This window comes from Octopus sinensis, linkage group LG8 (genome assembly GCF_006345805.1).
Source record: "Octopus sinensis linkage group LG8, ASM634580v1, whole genome shotgun sequence".
Lineage (NCBI taxonomy): Eukaryota > Metazoa > Mollusca > Cephalopoda > Octopoda > Octopodidae > Octopus > Octopus sinensis.
In genome coordinates this window covers 48,155,269-48,181,126 of record NC_043004.1, presented here as the reverse complement: position 1 = coordinate 48,181,126, position 25,858 = coordinate 48,155,269, and the positions used below count along the sequence as shown (strand labels likewise).

Genomic DNA, 25,858 nt, shown 5'->3' with positions numbered 1-25,858 from the left:
GTTGGCTCACATATCTTGCAGGATTTCTTCTGTAAATATATTTTTGCGTTCTTATTTTGTATCTCGAAACACTCTACTTGACCGTAGATTTAATCCTGAAACAGGTATCACCATCTGGCATCTTAGATGTCTGTAGCAGAGTCCGTTATTGTGCATACATTGGGGCAGACTCCAGATTGAGGATATCTACATCAATTTCTGGTTAGTTTTGCTTGCTAGATCAGTCAATTATCAACAAAGATGCTCTGAGTCCTCTCAAGGAAATGCAGAAATATTAAGTATATACAATATACTATATTATGAAACTATGTACTTAGGAGCATATATGTTAAATATACTACTTTTCTTTACAAGAAAGAGATGTACGATGGAGCTGTGAAGTTCGCAAAGTCTTTGATGAAATTAGGCATTGAAAAAGGAGACAAGATTGCATTTTGTGTTCCTAACTGTGTAGAATGGATGAGCTACGATATTGGAATCATGATGACGGGAGCATATTCTATAAGATTAATGTTTGGATTAGCAGATATGAAATCTATTATAAAAGGATGCAGTGCTGTTGTATTTGTTTCCAAATCTATTTGGGACAGTTTCTTATCCATTGCACAAATAAGCGATAATGGAAAAGTATCTTGCGAAGCGTGTCCAGATTTGAAGTTTGCCATTGATGTGTCCAATACACACAGACCAGCCAATGCTTTATCTGCTGCTAAATTGATGGCAGAAATAAGTGACGATGACGAGGTTGAGTTTCCTTACATTGACCCAGAAGATATTGCATCCATCAATCAGACTTCAGGAAGCACTGGTGTGCCCAAAGGTATCTGTCACAGCCATTTTGAATGCTTAATCTCACCTGATTCAGATTTTAATGAGAGTTCTCGTCTTATCATGTTTAGTGGTCGGCCAATGGGATATATTGGAGGATATCTCCTGAATGTGGTAACTAGAGGATCATTGCATGTCAGCGAGACGTAGAAATGTTGAATGATCCGAAGAACCTCGATTTTGTTATAAAGATATGGCAGAGTGAAGAATGTAACATGGTTGGTGTTGCACCACAAGATGTGAAGCGACTTAGCGACCGCGATTTCCGTGTCCCTACGTTATTGTCAAGTGGAGACATGATTACCCGGGATACAATAGAAAATGCTTTGAAGGTTGCAGATTCATTCTTAGTTGTTTATGGAAGTACTGAATCTTTCACGGTATCGTACAAAGTGTTTACTCTAGAAAACATTTCAGAACATCAACAAGGAATGCTCGGGCGACCAGTTGCAGGAACGGAAATCAAAATTGTTGACGAGGAGAAGAGAGTTGTGGATATTGGAAAGACAGGCTATTTGTATTTTCGAAGCAAATATATAGCAAAAACATATCTGGATGGCACTTCATGTTTAGAAAATGGTTGGTATCCAACATCAGATGTTTGTTACTTAACTGAAGATGGTGATCTCATAATGGTTGGAAGAAGCACTGATTTTATTAAGAAGTGTACAGTAAAATTATCTATTAAACTTATTGAAGATTACATCGGACGTCATCCGAGTGTAGATGCTGTGGTTGTTGTACCAATCCCTGACCAGGCAGTTGGAGAACGTGTATGCGCCTGCGTTACCCTTCGGCCAGATCACGAATTCAATGAAGTAGAATTGAAAAAGTTTTGTACGGAAACAATGCCGCATCCAGATGTCTTTGATTGTGTATCGATGCACCCTGATTATATTTTATATTTTCCTTCATTTCCACTTTTGGCTAGTGGCAAGTTTGACAAAAAGTCTATAGCAAGTTTGGCCCTTAAGAAAATATCAAAAATGTAGTAATAAGTAAAAATTACCAAGATTAACAAACGTGTATTATAGTTTTCCATGTTTAACATGTTGACGTGCTAAGGTTTCCTTCTGAATATAGGTGACATGCTTCGTTAAAAATATACATTTATATGTGTGTATGCTTACTTACATATATACATTCATACATAGATATATACACATATATATATATATATATATACACATACATATATACATAGATACATACATTTATTCTTACATACATATATAGACACATACATATATACACTCATACATACATACATACATACATACATACATACATACATACATACATACATACATACATACACTCACACACACACATATATTTCATTCGATTAAGACTATAATCTCGAAGGTGATGCCCCTTGAAACAAATAAACGATACAAAATACCACACAGATATGTAAGTATTTGTGTGTGTGTCTGTGTGTGTTTATTCATCAAGAATAGTAGCTGTTAGATCATGTGAACTCAATAAAGCCATCCATACAGTTCACAATGGAAGAGGAAAAAGACCATCAGCTAGCATTCCTGGCCTTATTAATAACACGCACCAAGTATGGATTCAGGACATCCGTATACCGCAAGCCGACTTTCACTGGACGATACCTCAACTTCAACTCCCACCATCCATATAGCGTAAAGAGAGGGATTGCTCAGTGCCTAAAACATCGAGCAAAGAATATAAGTAGCGATCGTGATACCCACTACGAAGAAATGATCAAGCTCAACAACAATCTTTTAAGCAACAACAATCCCAAAAGCATACTCTCCACTCCAATTATGAAGAAAAGAGAAGGTGAAACCAATAAGCTGTCCACAGTCTCTCTGTCCTATGTGAAAGACCTCTCCGAAAAGATACAAAAGATATGCGGCCCATATGACATCAGGAAAGTATTCAAATGTAATACAACACTTCGCAAATATCTCCTTCGAGTAAAACCACCAATAGAAGAGAATATGACTAAGAACTGCGCGTACTCCATCCCATGCAGTTGTGGTAGGTTATACAAAGGCGAAACATGCCGCCCCCTCAAAATAAGGGTAGAGGAACATCACAAAGCTGTGGCACGTGGAGATATTGATAAATCGGGTACAGCTGATCATGTATGGAAAAATGGAGACCACTTCTTCCTGTGGGATGAAGTTAAAATAATAGACAGAGAACACCACTGGAAAATACGAAAACTAAAAGAAGCAGCAAATATGCTAGGACACAACCTCCTAAACAGACCGAGTGCAGATATGAACAGCATATGGGAACCGGTATTAATGAAGGATAAGAGAATATTAGATTAATAATAATAATAATAATAATAATATAATAATAATAATAATAATAATAATAATAATAATAAAATAATAATAATAATAATAATAATAATAATAATAACATCGAAAAATACCTTAGGAATGAGAACCCAGGTTCTAAATTTCCACAAGACACCCGATGAAGGCTGGAGGGTATATCAGCCGAAACGGTGTGTTAACAACAAACAAGATGAGGACAAATATCCGTCAGTTGTAAATAATGTACATAATTCATCATCTCTTAAATATAGAACTGAAGAATAGGATTCACAGTGACTACGAAGTTTCGGCTAGCTAAGCCATCATTGGGTAGTCCAACTCTTCGAAGTCACTATTTTTGTTTAAAAATAACATATTTACACTTTTCAGAATTATGGAGTAACCTTTCAGATTAATGTAAAAATGTTTTCATTACACTTAAATATTAAAATATACATTTACCTATACTTCACCTACACTTTTGAACCATCATGTCATCTGATGTGGCTATTTAAACCGGACAATGTTTTGAAAAGACACCTACATAGATTGTCTATCCAATTTGGGCCACCAAGAGCTGTAGTTAAGTTCTGATGTTTTTAGATCTTAAAATGTCGTTTGAGGCCTCCGTTAGATTTGTAGACCTTCTGGAATAACATATAGGCACTATAGGTGGTGGAAATACTTCTACGAATTCAAAGTGCAGCACAAGCATTTGCTGGTTTGGCGTCACGCTTTTGGCGCCAAGGACATGTAAATAACAATACAAAATTGGCTCTTTACAAATCATTTGTCTTACCATCCCTGCCGTATTCTTTTGAAACGTAGACTTGTTATGAAAGACATTTCATACTGTTAGAACAATTCCACCAAAAATGCTTTCATCGCATTTTAAACATTAAATAGAGTTCTTTTACTCCAAAACAGATGTCCTTGCGTCAGCTGGCATCACCTCAATTAAAGCGATGATTCGGAAAACCCAAATGAGATGGAGTGGCCATATTGTTCGAATGGCGCAAGAACGCACACACACACGCATACATACATATATGCATACATACATACACAACACCTCGTGGACAAATTTTCAAAGGTCTGTCAGGAATTCAGCCTATCAGTCTGAAGAAGACCAAATTGCTGGGCCAAGGTGCTAAGCACCCTTCTCCACCATCACTATCACCATCACCATCAACAACTACAAGCTGGAAGTAGTCCATGAATTCACCTACCATCACTGACGACCTCTCCATGGACCCTGAGATCAAAGGGAGAATTGAACGAGCGTCCTTCATATTTGCCGGGCTCACAAAGAGAGACTAGAAAAATAGAAAACTGGCTGCAAACACTAAGATTGCTGTTTATACGGCGTGCGTTCTTAGTACGCTTCTTTACGGCAGTGAGACATAGAGCCTCTACTCCAGATAGGAGCGGCGTCTTAACGTCTTCCACCTTCGTAATTTGAGACGCATCTCGGATAACAAGTGGACCGACCACATCATCAACACCGAAGTCCTCAGCTGCACCAGGATACCCAGCATTCTCACCCTGCTCCAGCCGTGTCGTCTGCGCTGGCTCGGTCATATACATCGCATGCCTGATGAGAGGATCCCAAAAGACCTCCTGCATGGGAAATTGGTCACCGGCATACGAGCACGAGGACGACCTTATCTTCGTTTCAAAGACGTTTGTAGGAGGGATATGAAGTCACTTGATCTAGACGTCCTGTGATGGGAGGAGGGCCCAAATGATCGCTGATATTGGAGACAAATACTGCGAGGGGATCAAGCGAGCAGAAGACAAAAAGGAAATCGCCATCAAAAACAAAAGGACTTAACGGAAGTATAAACCGGTAGCGCCGTCAGAGAGCTCCTTCAAATGCAGTCGCTGTATGCATGACTGCCATTCTCGTATGTACAGCCACAACAGACGCTGCACCACCATCAGCAGCTGACACGAATTCTTCGGAAGCAGATCCATGGACTCTCGAGACCAACGGATACCTACTATATATATATAAATATATATATATATACGTTTAAATATTTGTTGTGCAAGATTTTTTATGTGAAGTCGTGTGTTGTAACAGATATTGTTATATTTCGGAATGGTCATTATGCCAGTTTAGCCAATAAAAACACACGCACTATATATTTGGTGTTATTTTGCTTCAGTGTTATTTATTTTTTACATTAATCTTAATCTTATTTCGGCCAGAGTTCTTTCGTCACACTCCTGTGACCGCATCAGTGGTCCTTTGTTTTCTTCTTTCTTATTTGTGTCTCTCCTTACTAACCGTCAGCCATTTTGTATTTCTATTGTATGTCTTCATTTGCGCATGCTTATATCTCTATGTGCGTTTATGTTTATTTAGTGTGTGTATGTGGGGGGATGCCTGTAATATTTGTATCTTCTGTTTATATATGTTCATGTAATTTGTATTTTGTTTTTGTTGTTTTTGTTTATTCTTTTTTTATATATATTATATATATATATATATTATATATATATTTATATATATATATATTTATATATATATTTTTATATATATACATATATTTATATATATATATATATTATATATATATATTTATATATATATATATAATATATATATATATATATATATATATATATATAATATATATATATATATATATATATATATAAATATATATATATATATATAAATATATATATATATATATTTTAAAAATATAAATATATGAAAGAATGGAGCTGAACGACGAATTAACAAAATTCCTTTATTTTCGACATATGTTTCGAAGGCTGCATATTCCTAATTGCGAAGGAATAAGGAGTACATTATGCCGCTTTCTCATCAGGAAAAGCAAGGAACTTATGTCAACATCAAAATGCACAAAAAACTTTTAGATGATTGCTCACACGGAGCCCATAGCGATATATATATAACCCCAGAAAGGGATGGTTTGATCGTTTCCAGAAACGGTTTACAATAAAGTGCGTTTCTTTGCATGGAGAGACAGTATCAGCCGATGAAGAAGCCGCTGAGAAGTACCTCGAGATGTTCAAGAAGATCATCGAGGACCAGGGATACAAGCCGGAACAGGTTTTCAATATGGACGAAATGGCTTGTTCTGGAGGAAGATACCTTCGAGAACGTAAGCCAGGAAGGACGAAGCCAGAGTCCCAGGATTTAAGGCACAGAGAGACAGAGTGACGCTAATTATGTGTGGCAATACTGCCACACATAATAAACCAGGATTTATACGCGAATCCAAGGGCCTTCAAAAATAAGAATAAAAAATCTGCTGTCTGTCCACTGAATGCACATCCCCAAGGCCTGGATTACCAAAAGTCTAACTTTGAATTGGTCCCACCAATGCGTCATCCCTGAAGACAAAGAATGCCTCCAAAACGTATGCATGGAATTCAAGGTGTTGCTTGTTATGGATAATGCTGGTGATCACTCTTTCAATTTGAATCACGAGAGAGTCCAAGTCAAGTTCCTGCCTGCCAAAACCACCTTCCACATCCAGCCTATGGATCAGGGCGTGATCCATGCATTCAAAGCATTTTGCACTCGGAAATCTCCAACATTTTGAGGACGCAACGGAATCAAACGAGAATTTCAAGTTAAAGGAGCACTGCTGTAACTTTACGATCGCAACGTGCCTGTTAGTCATCCACGCTGCCCTTAAAGACATGAAAAAAGGAACTCCCATCGCATGCTGGAAGATGTGGCCAGAGTGTATGCCGGACTACGATTTCTGCTCACCTGAAGATATTCGGTATGAGGCTGTCTACAATACATTGAAACTGGCAAAGGTACTTGGTGGCGAACGTTTTGAGGACATCACGCAAGATGAGGTCAACGATCTCATCGATGCCCACTCTGAAACCCTGACAGACGAAGATTTGTTGGAGTTAATGAAGTCTGTCAGTGAAGATGAGAAGGAAGTACCAGTTCCAGAGAAATAGGAGGATGAGGAGGGGCCTGGCAATCGAACGTCTGCCCGACCCTTTCAGAACAGCAAAAGAATTGCAAGGGAAGACGTAAGCATAGGATCCCTATATGCTTCGGTCTCTCCAATTTAAAAAAAATGCCATCGATGCTGCCATGCAGATATATAAAACTCACCTCACCACCACGAAGAAACAACAGCAACTTCCCATCACAATGTTCCTCAAGCCCACCAAGAAGGCCTTCCACGAAGATACGACACCTACTAAAACACCTGAAGAGCTTTAAATCTTCTTTGGTGAGCAGTCATTACCTCCATTATTTTCATCATCATCGTCTTAAATCAATATTATTCATTATTGGTGAATGTAACCGTACATTTTACTTTGTTTTTTATTAAATTAGTATTACATATGATGCCCCAGCATGTCTACAGCTCGTGAGCTGAAACTAGACAAGATAATATATATATATATATATATATATATACATATATTAGGTCATATTTTGACATTTATAGGCATCTTTATGAACTACGTTTAATATTCGCGGTTTTTCATTATTTGCGTGCGGTCTAGGAACATAACTCCTGCGAATACCGGGGGGCTACTGTAATGATAAGTTGAACCTTGTATATAAGTAGTAGTGTGTATAAATGTAGTTTGATTGTCAGTATATATATATATATGGTTATGCATGAAATACTGAATAGAGAATGCTTGAGAAATGATATGTACTTACCTATATAATTCACTTTGAAATGCAGAATTAGCAAATGCTAATGAAATTACCGTTAATAAGATGCCTGTTTGTACCCATGAAACATTTTTCGTCGAATTTCGGCATTTTTCGTCAAATTAAAAACTATATTAATGGGTAGGACCAATATGGTGCAAAAATGACCAGTTTCTGGTAGTGAACCCATGTCGTCATAATTTTTGTGCAAGAGCGTAAAACAATTTATTGGTCTCAACTCATCCTTAACGCATATTCTATTTGTGTATAAAATTTCAAGAAAATCGGTTGAAAACTTTAAAAGTTATGGCAGAAAATAACATTTATACGAGAATTTGCATTGAAATGTCCTATCGATTTTATTCTCAGATTTACACACTTTTTGCAGCTACCTTCAGTTTTTTTAAGCCTTGTAACTGAACCCGGGAGGCTGGGCCTCCAGTGATGCCTCTCCCGATGCACTTAAAGCCAGGAAATCTTTAGGCTGGCTCGGGTAAAATAACACACACACACATATATATATATATATATATATATATATATATATATATATATATATAAAGTTAATCCAAACAAGAAAGCACAAAAAAACACAACAACGCGAGGACGTGGAACAAATATAGTATTATTGGACGCTCAGGAAAGAAGGAGGGTTTAACGTTTCGAGCGGAGCTCTTCGTCGGAAACATAGGAGAAGGAAAGATCCAGAGAAGGGAAGACAGAGGAAAAAAATCGCCAACGGTACACGCGAGGTCACATTATATATATATATATGTGTATATATATATATATATATGTGTGTGTGTGTGTGTGTGTGTGTATCTGTGTATTTTCATTTGTGTTTGTTTCTTCCACTGCTTGACAACTGGTGTTGAATTATTTACGTCCTCGTGACCTAGCGGATCAGCAAAGAGACGGATTGAATAAAAACAGTACTGTTGCTGATTTTATCGACTTCAAGCTAATATCTCAGTATGGTTGCTTTCAAATGACTGAAAAAACTAAAAGATAAAAGCTATAGACATACATACATACATACAAACAAACACATGTGTGTATGTTCAGTTGGTTAGAGGGCGTGGGGTGAGGGTGGAGTCGAAGAGTACAGGGGTGGGGAGTTTACTGTGGTGTTAGTGAATTCAGAATTTACTATCTTGAACATTGATATCGCTGAGATTTCTGTTGGTAGATTAAACTATTATCATCTAAGATATCTGCACTTTCATAATATAATATAGAAATGTAAATAACTTATATCATGAAACTACTTGTTTAGCAACATACATGTTAAATATGTCACTTTTCTTTGCAGGAAAGAGATGTACGATGGAGCTGTGAAATTCGCAAAGGCTCTGATGAAACTAGGCATTGAAAAAGGAGACAAGATTGCATTTTGTGTTCCTAACTGTGTGGAATGGATGAGCTACGATATAGGCATCATGATGACGGGAGCATATTCTATGAGACTGATATTTGGATTAGCAGATATGAAATCTATTATAAAAGGATGCAGTGCTGTTGTATTTGGTTCCAAATCTATCTGGGACAATTTCTTATCCATTGCACAGATAAGCGATAATGGAAAAGTATCTTGCGAAGCGTGTCCTGATTTGAGTTTTGCCATTGATGTGTCTAATACACACAGACCAGCCAATGCTTTATCTGCTGCTAAATTGATGGCAGAAGTAAGCGACGATGTCGCAGTTGAGTTTCCTAACATTGACCCAGAAGATATTGCATCCATCAATCAGACTTCAGGAAGCACTGGTGTGCCCAAAGGTATTTATCACAGCCATTTTGAATACTTAAACAACAAGGATTTAGATTTTAAGGACACTTCTCTTGTCATATTTAGCAGTCGGCCAATGGGATATGGTGGAGGATATCCTTTGTCTGTGCTAACCAGAAGATCATTGCATGTCAGTGGAGATGTAGAAATGTTGAATGATCCGAAGAACCTCGATTTTGTTATAAAGATATGGCAGAGTGAAGAATGTAACATGGTTAATGTTGCACCACAAGATGTGAAGCGACTGAGCGACCGCGATTTCCGTGTCAATATGATAATGTCAGGTGGAGACATCATTACCCGGGATACAATAGAAAATGCTTTGAAGGTTGCAGATTCATTCTTAGTTGTTTATGGAAGTATTGAATCTTTCTACATAACTAATAGAATTTTTACACTAGAAAACATTCCGGAACATCAACAAGGAATTTTGGGTCGACCACTTGAAGGAACGGAAATCAAAATTGTTGACGAGGAGAAGAGAGTTGTGGATATTGGAAAGACAGGCTATTTGTATTTTCGAAGTAAATGGATAGCAAAAACATATCTGGATGGCACCTCATGCTTAGAAAATGGTTGGTATCCAACATCAGATATTTGTTACTTAACTGAAGATGGTGATCTCATAATGGTTGGAAGAAGCACAGATTTTATTAAGAAGTGTACAGTAAAATTATCTATTAAACTTATTGAAGATTACATTGGACGTCATCCGAGTGTAGATGCTGTGGTTGTTTTACCAATCCCTGACCAGGCAGTTGGAGAACGTGTATGCGCGTGCGTTACCGTTCGGCCAAATTACGAGTTCAATGAAGAAGAATTGAAAAAGTTTTGTACGGAAACAATGCCGGATCCAGATGACTTTGATTGTGTATCGATGCACCCTGATTATATTTTATATTTTCCTTCATTTCCACTTTTGGCCAGTGGCAAGTTTAACAAAAAGATTATAAAATGCTTGGCCTATCAGAAAATTAAAGAAATGTAGTAATAAATTAAATTACCAAGATTAACAAACGTGTATTTTAGTTTTCCATGTTTAACATGTTAACGTGCTAAGGTTTCCTTCTAAATAAAGGCGACATGCTTCGTTAAATATATTTATATGTGTATATGCTTACATACATACATACATACATACGTACATGCAAATATTCATACATACATACATACATACATACATACATACATACATACATTCACTCTTATTATCTCCCCTTCACTCAACCTCTTTCTTCGGGTCATTTCATCATGTTGAACAATTAATCTCAACAAACAATTTTTGCTGTTTCCGTTTTTTAGCTGTCTTTCCATTTCTCCCCCTTATCCCTTTCTGCCAAAGACTTCTCCATTGTTCTGGGGCTGCTTGTTGTTCTCTCACCTGTCATTGTCTTTAGTTTTCTGTACATTTGAACAATATATATATATATGTGTGTGCGTGTGTGTGTGTGTGTGTGTGTGAATCTCTGTGCGCATGTGTGTGTGTGATCATTACAACATTCAACTCAATGGTATTTGGTTTTAATTTTCGTATAATTTAATTAATAATGTGATCAACAAAGTACAAAACTGCATTAAGGTTTTTGGCTCGTACCTCTTCCAGCATCCTCCTAACTATGAGAATTTGACCTGATGTAAAGCGGCTCTTCCCGAATACATTTTGATTTTTCCTAAGAACTCTTTCAATTTGAGGTCGGATTCGATTGAGTAGCAATGCATTGTAAATCTTCGCTGCAATTGGTGTTAATGTAATTCCTTTGTGGTTTAAGGCAAGGCCCAGATTCCCTTTTAGCGGAGAAAGGCAGAATACATCCTCCTGTTCAGACTTTTATCTCGCTTTGATGATATACTGAGTTGCACGTTTTGAGAAGAATGTCATTGAAATCGCCAGACTTCAGGAGGGATGTCATCAAATCCTGCAGCCTTTCGGTTTTTGATTTTCCTCAGTTCGACTTCAAGCTCTTATATCGAGAAGGGCCCCTGCTTGATATCCAGGACCTCCTCAACTATACGATGGATGAGCTGGTTTGATGTATTCAGTGATTTCCCAAGAAGGTTTTGAAAATGGTCTTTTCACTTACTCAGTCCCTCCTGTGGGCTAGAGGCTTTCAACGTCTCTTTGGAAGATTTCTCCCGACTACTCACTTCGTTTACTGTCTGCCACGTCAAAGAAGACGCTTTGTTGTCTGCTGCGTTTTTGATTTTGTCGATTTGACTTTGAATGTATTTTTGCTGTTTCATCTGATATAGTACGTCAGGTTCTTTCAGTACCTTCGTTTTTCTGTTTAAGTTTCTTCTCGTAGGATTCTGTTGTACTGTTTGGTTATTTCCTTTATGTTAATTCTTTTTGCAAGCACTGTGTCGCTTTCCCAAGGGGCTCTTCATTTCAATTTTGTTCTCAAAGGGATGCATTTTTCAGCAGCGTCATAAAGACCTTGGACGAAGTTAAGATATGTTAGTTTGGGGTATGATCTTCGATTGAATCTTGTATCGCATGGAAGCGATTTCTGAGTTTGATCGCGAAATCATTTCGGACTTTCTCGTTGTATGTCAGAATATGCCAGTTTTAGGGCGGTCTTGAGGTTGCTTTTATCGTATACCTGAAGCTTAGATGTTATTACTCGATGGTCATATGATACACCAAAGAAAGTGTTGCATGCTTCACAGTTGTGGCAGCTGTTAATCCAATTTATGTTCATGACAAGATAGTATAGCTGAACTTTGAATCCGTTTGGGGAAGTATGGGTCCACTTCTTTCCCGATCGCTTCTGAAAATAAAGTGTTCAGGCATTGAAGTTTGTTTTCTACCAAGAAGTGCTCTAAGTATTCTCCATTTCACTTTGAGGTTTTGATGGAACGAGTATTTATGATGGGGTATTTATCATGGCCTATTGTGCATTCATATCTCCGCCAATGTTGAGGATGTTGTGTTTTCTTATAAATCGTACAAGAGATGATAAATCGCTGACATTTGTTGGGCTGTAGCAGCGGGAGACTTTAGTGGAAGGTTTACCGTTGAAATTGGCAACTATTATTCTAGATGTTATTTTCTCAATGTTGGAGAAGTAAAGAACTTGTGAGTAATGTGTTGCTGTGGACACCAAATCATGGTACCACAGTGGTTGGAAGACCCCGAAAGACCTATATAGAACAGCTTGCAGAACATGCTGGATTCCAAGTTAAAGACCTGAACACATTAATGAAAGATTGGGAGGGATGAAGAGAGGTAGTCAGGCAGTCCCGGGCAATTAGCCTGACTAGATGATGCCGCGATGAAGACAAGAAGAGGTACTGTATAATCTTACGATCTAATTTATTTACGTAAAACTATGTGTTTGTGTACATGTATGCTTATATTCATATATATATATATATATATATATATATATATATATATATATATATATATATATATAGTTGAATATGAGTTTACAATTAAACGAGTTTGATTATTGATAAATTATTTATGAAATTAAATATAATATATATGTTAATATAATCTATATGTTACAATTAAATTATGTATATATATATATATATATACATACATACACACACACATTTATATATATATATATATATATATATATATATATATATATATACATATACATATATATACATATACACACATACATAAATACATACATATAGACACATTATTATAAGAGATATAATATTCTGTTATTTATGAATATAGATTAAGCCTATTCTTTACGAAAACTTATGACCTCAATGGATTCAGAAAATTCATCCAATAAAGAGGAACTTTGTATTACTTTATAACAATTTTATAGTTTAATTAAATTTAGTAAAAACACATTTCGCGGCGAGAACAGAAGACAATTTTTTTCATTCTTTAAGTTGAAAAGATGGTTCTTAGACATAAGAATTTTGTATGTTTCCTCTGTACACAACTCACATCGTTTGTTTGAGATTTTGTATGTTTGGACAAAACTAAGAATTTCTCATTTAAGATTAAATTCAATATTATTATCCTTTAATTCCCATATGAACTTACGTGATCCGGTATTGTTCATTTTTTGTCTACTTTTAAAGCGATGCAAATGATTGGCGACCGTAAGTTTAATTCTATTTACTATTGACCCTATATAGTAGGACTGTTTTCCTTGTGATTCTCCTATGCTTTGGTGAACTAAGTTATCATTCTTACATAAATTTTAAAATTTACAATTGATTTTAACTTTACAGTCACAGGTTTCATTTACATCTCTAAGTATAGATTTATTTGAAATATTATTAGGAAGGAAATTAATATGGGTTATTTCCCTTTCATCAATAAGGTGTGTATGACCGTTAACGTTATTATATTAGGTTTTTGAAATCTTGTTGGTGTTGTGAAGTGTTATTATAAATAACATTACTAATACTGTATAAATTATCCAATTTTTTGTTATTAATAAATGATATAATTCTGAACAGGTTACGAGTTAGACAATAACCAGTCTTAATATATTTATAATTTCGCTATATTTATTATTTCAATCAAAATGTTTGTAAATAGACCTGCATATAGCTTTGGTTAAAATATTAAAAATTTGTTTTGCATATGGAATAATAAACAAAATATTATTAGATTAATTAGGATTATTTTTTGAGTATTTATATTCAGTTTTCGATTTCGTAAATATTATGAGAGAAGTATATGGTTTACTTTTGATATTACTAATTTTACAAGGTTTATCAAGGGTATAAGTACTCAAGTCAATTACAGATTTATTATTTGCGTATTTGTCAGTATAAAAATAATAATTATTTTTAAGCTGCGTATTATTTATTATAGGTTTATAAGGATATTTAATATTTGTTCTTTCTATATTATAGTCTATATTTCTAAGTTGATGTTTATTTATTTCAAGCTTATCGTTACTGCTTATTATTTCATTGTTAGCTATTTTATTAATTCTCTGTTTATTTCTACTCGTAGATTTACTTTTAATCGAATTACTATTATTTCCAGATGTTTCTTGTCGTATGATTAATTCTATCATCTATATTATTATCATTGGATCGATGCTACTTTTTTTTTATCTCTATATCCTGCTTTAGCTAGAGCTATATTATAATAATTTTTATTTTTCATAAAAATCCCTTACTCCGAAGATAAATTTGGTATTCTTTTCCCTATATTAGAAATTAAAGTATTTCGAATCAATCCTGGGTGATTACTTCCGAAATTAATATAGCTTGAATTCGTATTTGATTTGTGGAAGAGTTCATATTTACCAGTTACAAGGTTAAAATTAACATCCAAATTTTAGCTTTCACACGCATAAACTGAAGAATAAAATATAAAACAATTCCATATTTTAGTCTGCTGAAAAGAACGGATTGGCTAGCATGTAATTTCTTAATGTCTTATATTTCCCAGATGATATTTTGCTCATAACTTATAAATGCAGGTCTATTGCGTAAACTTGTCATTTATTGAATGAGTACATTGAAACAAGTGTAGGAATGAATTATTATCAGTTTATTGATAAATAACTATTAAACATTAACTGTCCATTTTCTCCTCTTGATTGAATATGGATTATATGCTTAATATATACCTATTGATTTAGGGAAATTTATTTCCCAAAGATATAAGGCATTGAACTATTGTATTCTTGGATCTAATCACCCCTTTACGAGGTTAATATATCTTCTAATTAGCTTAATGATTTCAATAATTTATATTAAGATTTTTATAATTGTTTTCTTATCTTATATGTATTGAACTATAATGTATGTATGTTATTAAGGTTCTCGTTTTTGTTTAAAAAAAAGTAAACATTCTAATATCCGAAAGCCGATGAACCAACTAAATTGTTTCTCCATTTTCTTATTTGTATTATATATATATATATATATATATATATATATATATATATATATATATATATATAATATATATATATATATATATATGTATGTATGTATGTATGTATGTATGTATATATATATATATATATATATATATATATATATATATATATATAGGGGTAAAATAAGAAAAATCAACGAAAATGCACATTGCAAATAAAAAAGGCTATTTATGACAGGTAACGACAAATATATACATTTGGATTGACTGAGGTTTTAATACGAGCCATAAAAGTCATTATCATGAGATGATTATAAGATGATAATAAAGTAAGAGAACAAAACGGACCATGGTTTACGCAAATCTATTCATCGTTTGAACAACACCGGTTAATACACGGTGTCAGGTCTAATAGTTCCTGAGAACAAAGATTATTTGTAAGGGAGGTAAGTAGTTCTAGATTTAGATATGTGAATGGTGTAGGAAGTGTATAGGGTTTAGTGGTTTCAATTGAAGAGTTAGTGACGTTCTGTATTGAGTTGTGTGTTCATATTTAGTTGGGGGAGAAATTTATTGATGAAAAATGCCTCTTTATTCAACCTTTGTTGCATTGTGGTGTTCTGTGAACATTGGTAAAAGGGAAATATTTGGAAATTGGGATTAAGATTCCTGGCACATCTTTCTATGTGTTCACTCACCTTTAACTGTCTGTATTGTGGGTGACGGATTTGCTCTTTGTGAATGGTGATTCTTTGACGGAGCGAAATTCCTGTTTGTCCAATATAGAGTTTACCACATCCTATGCATGTCATGACATAGATTACATTTGCTGAGGCGCAGGTGAAATTTGATTTGATCTTAAATATTTCTCCTTGTTTGAATTGGAATTCTGAACCCTCCAGAAGGTGGGGGCATGTTCCACAGTTAGAACGTCTACATTTTGTCACTTTTGGCTCAGTTGTTAGTGAGTAAAGTCTAGCGCTGGTTAATATTTTTTTCAGTGACTTCGGTTGCTTTTTGCTTTTTATAATTTTATATGAGCTTAAAATTTCGTTCATTGTTTTGTCTGCTGTGAGGATGGGAAGGTTTTGGGTGATGATGTTGAAGGCTTCGTTGTTTCTGGGGTTATGTGTGATGTACGGGAGTATTTTAAAGTCTTGTTTAGTATTTCGGCTAGTTTTCCTTAACCTTTGTATATCTATTTCCTTAGCTCTTTTGATGCCTTCATTTACTAATGAGATTGGGTAATGTATTATCCTATATTTTGATGGCAAAGTTAGAGTCTTTGGCATTATGCAGTGGCACTTAGTTCTAGCGTTAGTGTAACTCTCAATGTCAAAGTTTGTGAAAGTTCCTCCAGGATTTTCAAGATGCACATTATGGCCTTTTTTCCACGCCTACCCTCTAGGGAATAGAGTCTCAATCTCTTGAGTCTTTCCCAGTAGCTTATATGTTTCGCGTATCTTCGCTGGATTGCTTCAAGTTTATATATTGGGTTGGCAAGAAAGTAATTTCATTTTTCGCAAATAGATAGAGTTACGATTTTTTGTATGACTTTTGTCAAAGCTATGATTGTTTCCTTTTGAGATTTGATTGCCGTTACTTTTAGCTTACTTTAGAAGCAAATTTCGCGTAATTTTGTTTCCAGCCGTTCAGTGTCAATTTTAACATGGAGTGCAAACACGGACATTCTCACCATACTTTGTTTTTTTTATTTCCGCAAAGTCAAGAAATCTGCTGAGGCTCACAAAGAGATATGTGAAGTGTATGGTGTTGATTAATTAACAGAACTCACATGTCAGAAATGGTTTAAAAATTCCGTTCTGGAGATTTTTTACTCAAAGATGATCAACGTTCTGGTCCACCTACTGAAGTTGATGATGACCGAATCAAAGCCATAATTGAATTTGATTCTCATATAACTGCGAGTGATTGCAGAGAGGTTAAGTGTATCACAAACAACGGTTGAAAATCACTTAAAAAGTTCTTGGATGCGTTAAGAGGCTCGATATTTAAGTTCAGTATAAATTGAAAGAGATTCACTTAACACAATGAATCAATATATTCGATATGCATCTCGAATGCAATGAAATCGACCTTTTTTTTTTTAATGAATCATCAGTGGTGGTGAAAAATGGATTGTCTATAATAACTTCAATCGAAAACGATCGTGGTCCAAGCGTAATGAATGAACTAGCACTAACCACATCGAAAGCTAAATTGCATTAAAAAAATCCCATGCTGTCAATTTGGTGGGATTACAAAGTTGTTGTGTATTTTGAGCTGCTTCCAAGGAACCAAACGATAAATTTAGATGTTTGCTGTTAACAACTTTCGCGCTCCCGGTTATTCGCGGAACTAGCAATTGTTCGCGGAAACCACCGCATATTTGCGGAATCGTAAATATCGACCGCAATTTTTTATGGCATTTTTCGTGGCAGTGCATATTTTTTCACACATTTCAATTGTTAATAACAATATACCATATTTTCCGGTTTACTCGACGCCCCTTCGCAGTTGAAGCTTCCTCTCATTTAGAATGGCCGCGCATCACGTCGCTTGATTGTTTTAGATACAGGTACACTGTATCTCTTATTCCTGCTCTCAATCAAAGCTTGCTAATTAGTATAGCGACATCTATCTATGCTTTACACATACACACTCTCTCCCTCTCTCGCTGAATTTGTCTCTCAAAAACAACCTCTCATTGTAATGAAAGTACATATATATATATACTTTATATATGTACTCTCTCTCTCTCTTTCTCTCTCTCTCTCTCTCCTCTCTCTCTCTCTCTCTCTCTCTCTCTCTCTCTCTCTCTCTATATATATATATATATTATATATATATATATATATATATCACCGTGATCACCGTGACCGACCAGGTTATCAGATGTTGCTACACATCGCTGGTCACAATGCGCTGCGCATATTTTTTTAGCCTTCAAATGACGCCACCCTGCTGGCTAAGCGAGCAGGCCAATATATATATATATATATATATATATATATATATATATATATATATATAGGTTACTTGCTGCTCTCTTTCTCTTGGTGTATTATAGATTACTGTATCTAGTGGTAATACAAATTAAAATTTTCAAAACCATGATTATTTTTAATCTCTTCTCAATCTCCCATCGGAGGAGGATTTTGTAGGTATTTTGGTAAAATTGCATCCAGTAGCTATCTCGAGTATTTTGTTGAGTGCTGTGTTTTTTGCAGCGTGTTATTAAAGCTCTAAGATGCCGCCCAAACGCCCTACACTTTCTAAGGCTTCTGGCAGGGAACCTAAGCGCCAGAAAAAGGTTATGACACTCCGTGAGAAGGTATAGCTGCTGCATATTTTCCGGGAAAGTTAAAGTTATGCTGCAGTAGATCGGTATTATGTTGTCAATGAAAACACCATACTCTATATAAAGAAGAATGTGGTGGCGATCAGGAATACCGTAGCAGTAAGTTTCTATGAAAGTGCCAAAAAAGATAACAATAATGAGAAATAAGCACTTCATTAGGATGGAATCTGCCTTGGCATTGTGGATCAAGCACTGGAAGAGGGAAAAATCCCATTGGATGGTAACATCATTCGCGAGAAAGCGCTGAAATTATACCAGCAGTTCGACAGAAAAAACGGAGCAGAAGGCACCGAAGAACCGTAACCAAGACCAATGACAGCACCGGAGCCCGAAGATTTTCAAGCCAGCAAGGAATGGTTTGATAATTTTCAGAAACGATTTACAATAAAGTGCGTTTCCTTGCATGGAGAGACAGCATCAGCCAACGAAGAAACCACTGAGAAGTACCTCGAGACCTTCAAGCAGATCATCGAGGACCAGGGATACAAGCCGGAACAGGTTTTCAATATGGACGAAACTGGCTTGTTCTGGAGGAAGATACATTCCAGAACGTATGTCATGAAGGACGAAGCCAGAGTCCCAGGATTTAAGGCACAGAAGGACAGAGTGACGCTAATTATGTGTGGCTATGCTGATGGCTTCATGATAAAACCAGGATTTATCTACAAGTCCGCGAATCCGAGGGCCTTCCAAAATAAGAATAAAAAATCTGCTGTCTGTCCACTGAATGCACATTCCCAAGGCCTGGATTACCAAAAGTCTAACTTTGAATTGGTCCCACCAATGCGTCATTCCTAAAGACAAGGAATGCCTACAAAACGTATGCATGGAATTCAAGGTGTTGCTTGTTATGGATAATGCTGGTGATCACTCTTTCGATTTGAATCACGAGTGAGTCCAAGTCAAGTTCCTGCCTGCCAAAACCACCTTCCACATCCAGCCTATGGATCAGGGCGTGATCCATGCATTCAAAGCATTTTGCACTCGGAAATCTCCAACATTTTGAGGACGCAACGGAATCAAACGAGAATTTCAAGTTAAAGGAATACTGCTGTAACTTTACGATCGCAACGTGCCTGTTAGTCATCCACGCTGCCCTTAAAGACATGAAAAAAGGAACTCCCATCGCATGCTGGAAGATGTGGCCAGAGTGTATGCCGGACTACGAGAGCTGCTCACCTGAAGATATTCGGTATGAGGCTGTCTACAATACATTGAAACTGGTAAAGGTACTTGGTGGCGAACGTTTTGAGGACATCACGCAAGATGAGGTCAACGACCTCATCGATGCCCACTCTGAAACCCGGCGGACGAAGATTTGTTGGAGTTAATGAGGTATGCCAGTGAAGGAAGTACAAGTTCCAGAGAAATAGGAGGATGGGGAGGGGGCCTGGCAATCGATGGTCTGTCCGACCTTTTCAGGACAGCAAAAGAATTGCGAGGGAAGACGTAAGCATAGGATCCCTATATGCTTCGGTCTCTCCAATTTAAAAAAAATGCCATCGATGCTGCCATGCAGATATATAAAACTCTCCTCACCAACACGAAGAAACAAGAACAGCAACTTCCCATCACAATGTTTCTCAAGACCACGAAGAAGGCCTTCCACGAAGATACGACACCTACTAAAACACCCGAAGAGCTTTAAATCTTCTTTGGTGAGCAGTCATTACCTCCATTATTTTCATCATCATCGTCGTAAATCAATATTATTCATTACTAGCAGTATCGCCCGGCGTCGCTCGGGTTTGTTTCGAACCTTCAGAATTGGAATTTTTGAAGAAAAGCAAAAATTTCACATTATACAGCTTGTTATTCTCTTTAAGTGAACATTTTTCTGGTTGAAATACACCGAAAAATGGCGACACCGCAGTAAAAAAATCGTAAAAAATAGGGATTTTCATAGAAAAAAAGCACCTTTTTGATGTAAATAATTTTTGGTGTTAACTTGGTCCGATTTGGATTTTTTCTTCTACGGAAGGAAGAGCAAGCATTCTATCATACTCTCAACTTTGGTCAACTTGTGCCGCAGGGTCTCGGAGTGTTAGTTGAAGGCTACCAAACCTGCCATACACAGACAACTTCAGCTTCATATATATAGAGACTGGTGAATGTAACCGTACATTTTACTTTGTTTTTTTTTTATTAAATTAGTATTACATATGATATATATATATATATATATATATATCATAAAGTTCAAAATAACTTAAAGAATATTGTTCAGTCAGAAGATAAATTCTACTACCTTAATGTTCTTAAAATTCAAATCGACATCTCTGTCTATATATTTACCCTCTCTACAATGTTATAAATTAATATGAAAATATGTATTAATGGAAAACCTCTATAAATGGCTGATGATTACTCAACATTTTAAAACTGCTGTAATACTTATAATGTTTAACAAAATGATGTAGCGTGAAACGATCGTACCAAATTACCGAAGATATTCTTGTTGCTTATTTTGATTATATATATTGCTAGGATGATCCGGTTCTTGACTGAAGATTGAAGGCTTCGAATGTCCCGTCCGTGTTTTTTGTATCGTCTTCTAAATGTTTTACGTTCATGTCCCAGTTTGTATTTTTCTACATATAATATACATAGCGACGTCCGTACCCTCGTTGGCCTTATGTAAGTACATATTCCTGTAAATTTGGTACGACTCTACACACTGTCTCTCTCTCCTACATTTCTCTGCCTTTCACACTTTTCACTCTACTTTGATCTGTCCCCTTCTCTCTCTCTCTCTCTCTACTTCTCCTCCTTTTCTCTTTTCTCGCCTCTGATTCTTTGGTCTACTCTTCCCCCACTCTCTCACAATTCTCTATCTTTCTCACTTTGCACTCACTAGCCCTCCTTGGCACGCACTCTTTCTTCTCCCCTCTTTAATTCCTTCTTTCTCTCTCTTCTCCCGCCCCCCCCCCTTGTTGCCTTCGTCCCTCTTTCTCTCTCCCTTTGTTTCCTTTGCCCCCTTTCTTTTCTCTCTCTTCTCTCACGTGACCGCTGGTCAAAATCAGCCTTTTGGCCTCCGACCACTGCCGTGAGAACATCTGTTGCCTTCGTCTGCCGATAAAGGCATTTTTCCAAATACGCCAGCTAAACTTGTTGTACTATTTATTAGTCGTAAGACACCCACTGTTTTTGTCCTGTTTTTATCATTATTGTTTTTTGTATTTTATATTCGTGTGGCATCGTCCGTTTTTCTGTCCCTGTTTCGTATACATTCGATCCTTCTTTCAAGAAATCTAATGCTCGTAGATTAGTTTTTCCTTGGGGCTGGCCGGATCGGAGCGATCTCAAGATTAATCAGCTGAAATTGCTAGGATGATCCGGTTCTTGACTGAAGATTGAAGGCTTCGAATGTCCCGTCCGTGTTTTTTGTATCGTCTTCTAAATGTTTTAGTTCATGTCCCAGTTTGTATTTTTCTACATATTATATATATATATATATATATATTATATATATATACACACACATATATGAGGTCATATTTTGACATTATTGGTATTTTTATGAACTACGTCCAATATTCGCAGGTGGTCTAGGAACGTAACTGTACATATATATAAATATGTATATATATATATATATATATATATATATATATATAGATATATATATATATATATATATAATATATATATATATATATAATAATAATAATAATAATAATAATAAAATGAGACAACAAAACCAAGGCTGTGTCAAATTTTCAGGACATCTTAAGAACATGTTCTTGTTACCAAAGAATGCATATATGTATTGTAGTATTTTGTGACAACCATATTCTGTGCGTATATGTATATACAGATACAATACCAATATTCTACTGAACTTTTTAATAATTCCTTCTGGAAACTGTCTTTAACATTTTCTTGAGAATGTATATATATGTTGTAATCTTTTGTGCCCAATATTTTTATGAACTTGTTAAACTTTTTTATGTTCTTAACATGTTCTTGTTACCAAAGCATGTATTGTAGCATTTTGTGACAACCAATAATTAACACAACCAAACTTTTACATGTTACTTTTGACAATCTTTTCTAAAAAGTGAAACCGGTAAAGTAAATAAACATCTTTTAAAATTGCATTTTCAAACCTTCTTTCATATATATATATATATATATACATATATATATATATATATATATATACGTATGTATATAATAGCAGGCAGGTCTCTGTGGTTAAGAACCCGGTTTAGTCTTGATCAAGTGTCTTCTAATGTAGCCCTGGACTTTCCAGTGCTTTGTGAGTGAACTGAGTAGACGGAAACTGTACGGAAGACCTTCAGACCTATCTATCTATCTATCTATCTATCTATCTATCTATCTATCTATCTATCTATCTATCTATCTATCTATCTATCTATCTGCTCAATATCAACTGACTGAAAAAAGAGCACTCAATAGCATGGCTGAGGCTCACTCGGCAAAAGGACACATATATGAATGTGTGTCAATGTGTGTGTGTATGTGTGTGTGTGTGCGTGCGCATGTGCATGTATGCGTGTGTACGTGTGTGCATGTGTATTTTCGTCTGTGTTTGTTTCTTCCACTGCTTGACAACCGGTATTGATATATTTACGTCCTAGTATACTAGCGGATCGGCAAAATGACGGATTGAATAAGAAAAATAACTGTTCCGATTTGATAAACTTCAAGGAAATGCCTCAGTATGGTTGCAGTCCAGTGAGTGAAACAAGCATGAGATAAGAGCTACAGACATACATATATACAGACACACACATGTGTGTATATTCAGTTGATTGCAAAGAGGGTCGAAGTGTACTGTGGTGGTGGTGAATTCAGGATTTACTACCTTGGCCATATATACCACATGATAAAAATCGCTGAGATTTCTCTTGGTAGATTAGACTATTATTTGCACTTTCTTAATATGATATAGAAATGTAAAAAACTACTATATTATGCAACTATGTACTTAGGAGCATATATGTTAAATATGTCACTTTTCTTTGCAGGAAAGAGATGTACGATGGAGCTGTGAAGTTCGCAAAGGCTTTGATGAAACTAGGCATTGAAAAAGGACACAAGATTGCATTTTGTGTTCCTAACTGTGTAGAATGGATGAGCTACGATATTGGAATCATGATGACGGGAGCATATTCTATGCGATTAATGTTTGGATTAGCAGATATGAAATCTATTATAAAAGGATGTAGTGCTGTTGTATTTGGATCCAAATCTATTTGGGACAGTTTCTTATCCATTGCACAAATAAGCGATAATGGAAAAGTATCTAGCGAAGCGTGTCCCGATTTGAGATTTGCCATTGATGTATCCAATACACATGGGCCAGCCAATGCTTTATCTGCTGCTAAATTGATGGCAGAAGTAAGCGACGATGACGAGGTTGAGTTTCCTTACATTGACCCGGAAGATATTGCTTCCATCAATCAGACTTCAGGAAGCACTGGTGTGCCTAAATGTATTTGTCACAGCCATTTTAATTACTTAAACTTGCCAGATTCAGATTTTAAGGAGACTTCTTATTTTACTTCATTTAATAGTCGTCCAATGGGATATATTGGAGGATATCCTTTGTCTGTGCTAACCAGAGGATCAGTGCATGTCGGTGGAGACGTAGAAATGTTGAATGATCCGAAGAACCTCGATTTTGTTATAAAGATATGGCAGAGTGAAGAATGCAACTTAGTTGGTATTTCGCCACAGGATTTGAAACGACTTAGCGATCGCGAATTCCGAGTTAATATGGTAATATCAGGTGGAGATGTGATTACCCGAGATGAAATAGAACATACGTTTAAAATTGCAGATAGTTTCTTAGTTGCTTATGGAAGTACTGAAGCTTTCCTCATATCTCTTCGAATTTTTACCCCAGAAAATATTTCAGAACATCGACAAGGAATGCTCGGGCGACCACCTGCAGGAACAGAAATCAAAATTGTTGACGAGGAGAAGAGAGTTGTGGATATTGGAAAGACAGGCTATTTGTATTTTCGAAGTAAATGGGTAACAAAAACGCATCTGGATGGTACTTCATGCTTAGAAAATGGTTGGTATCCAACATCAGATATTTGTTACTTAACTGAAGATGGTGACCTCATAATGGTTGGAAGAAGCACAGATTTTATTAAGAAGTGTACAGTAAAGCTATCTATTAAACATATTGAAGATTACATCGGACGTCATCCGAGTGTAGATGCTGTGGTTGTTGTGCCAATCCCTGACCAGGCGGTAGGAGAACGTGTATGCGCGTGCGTTACCGTTCGGCCAAATCACGAGTTCAATGAAGAAGAATTGAAAAAGTTTTGTACGGATTCAATGCCGGATCCAGATAACTTTGATTGTGTATCTATGCATCCTGATTACATTTTATATTTTCTCTCATTTCCACTTTTGGCTAGTGGCAAAATTGACAAAAAGGCTATAGCAAGTTTGGCCCTTAAGAAAATAAAAAAAATGTAGTAATAATTAAATTAAATTACCAAGATTAATAAACGTGTATTTTGGTTACTTATGTCTTACTTGTATATCATTAGGTTTTCCTTCTAAATACTAAATAATGGTGACATGCATCGTTAAATATATACATTATGATACAGTTTAGTATCCAGACACACACGCACTCACACGCATATATGTATATCAGGTCTTCCTATAAGTTCTGTCCGAATTTTGAATAAAGAAAACAAGTGATCAAAGGTTATACTTAATTGAAATTTAATCATCAATGTACTTTTCCTGATTATCTATGACTTCCTTCCATCTATTTACAAGCTTTTTAATCCCATCAATGTAAAACTCTTTTGGTTTCAAAGCGAAGAACTCTGAAATGTCAGTTTCGACCTCCTCCTGGCTTGCGAAAGTTATCTCCCCCAAATGATTCTGTAACCTACGAAACAAATGGTTGTTTGAAAGAGCAAGGTCGGGAGAATAAGGTGGATAAAGAATTTTTTTCCCAACCAAGCTCTTCGATCTTCTCTGATGTGATCTTTTCAATGTGGGGTCACGCATTGTTTTGATGAAATATCACTCTTTTTCGATTCACTAAAGCGGGTCTTTTTGTCTTCAAAGCTTG

The 25,858-nt window shown here is 35.9% G+C and overlaps 2 protein-coding genes across 7 annotated transcripts in view; both read left to right on the top strand.

Annotated features, from left to right (window-relative positions):
* LOC115215044 (medium-chain acyl-CoA ligase ACSF2, mitochondrial-like) overlaps positions 1-10,653 on the top strand; it is a 35,840-nt gene extending 25,187 nt beyond the window's left edge. The window contains exons 1-2 of one of the 3 annotated variants that reach the window (XM_029783838.2): positions 346-925; positions 9,688-10,653. In XM_029783838.2, the coding sequence (XP_029639698.2) occupies positions 361-925; positions 9,688-10,583 (1,461 nt within the window). In that variant the 5' untranslated portion in view covers positions 346-360 and the 3' untranslated portion in view covers positions 10,584-10,653. Of the gene's footprint in view, positions 1-345; positions 926-9,118 lie in introns of those variants that run through there. The other 2 variants (XM_036505373.1, XM_036505372.1) reach the window with 2 other exon arrangements.
* On the top strand, positions 735-25,293 carry LOC115215164 (medium-chain acyl-CoA ligase ACSF2, mitochondrial-like). Of its 4 annotated transcripts, none has more exons than XM_036505376.1 (2): positions 735-820; positions 23,778-25,293. In XM_036505376.1, exon 2 carries the CDS (start codon positions 23,785-23,787, stop codon positions 25,243-25,245), a length of 1,461 nt encoding a protein of 486 aa, XP_036361269.1. In that variant the 5' UTR covers positions 735-820; positions 23,778-23,784; the 3' UTR covers positions 25,246-25,293. The 4 variants fall into 4 exon arrangements, with proteins under 4 accessions (XP_036361269.1, XP_029640201.1, XP_036361270.1 ...); XM_029784341.2 differs by lacking the exon at positions 735-820 and adding an exon at positions 9,496-9,585; XM_036505377.1 differs by lacking the exon at positions 735-820 and adding an exon at positions 20,193-20,441.
* The last annotated feature ends 565 nt before the right edge of the window (positions 25,294-25,858 follow it).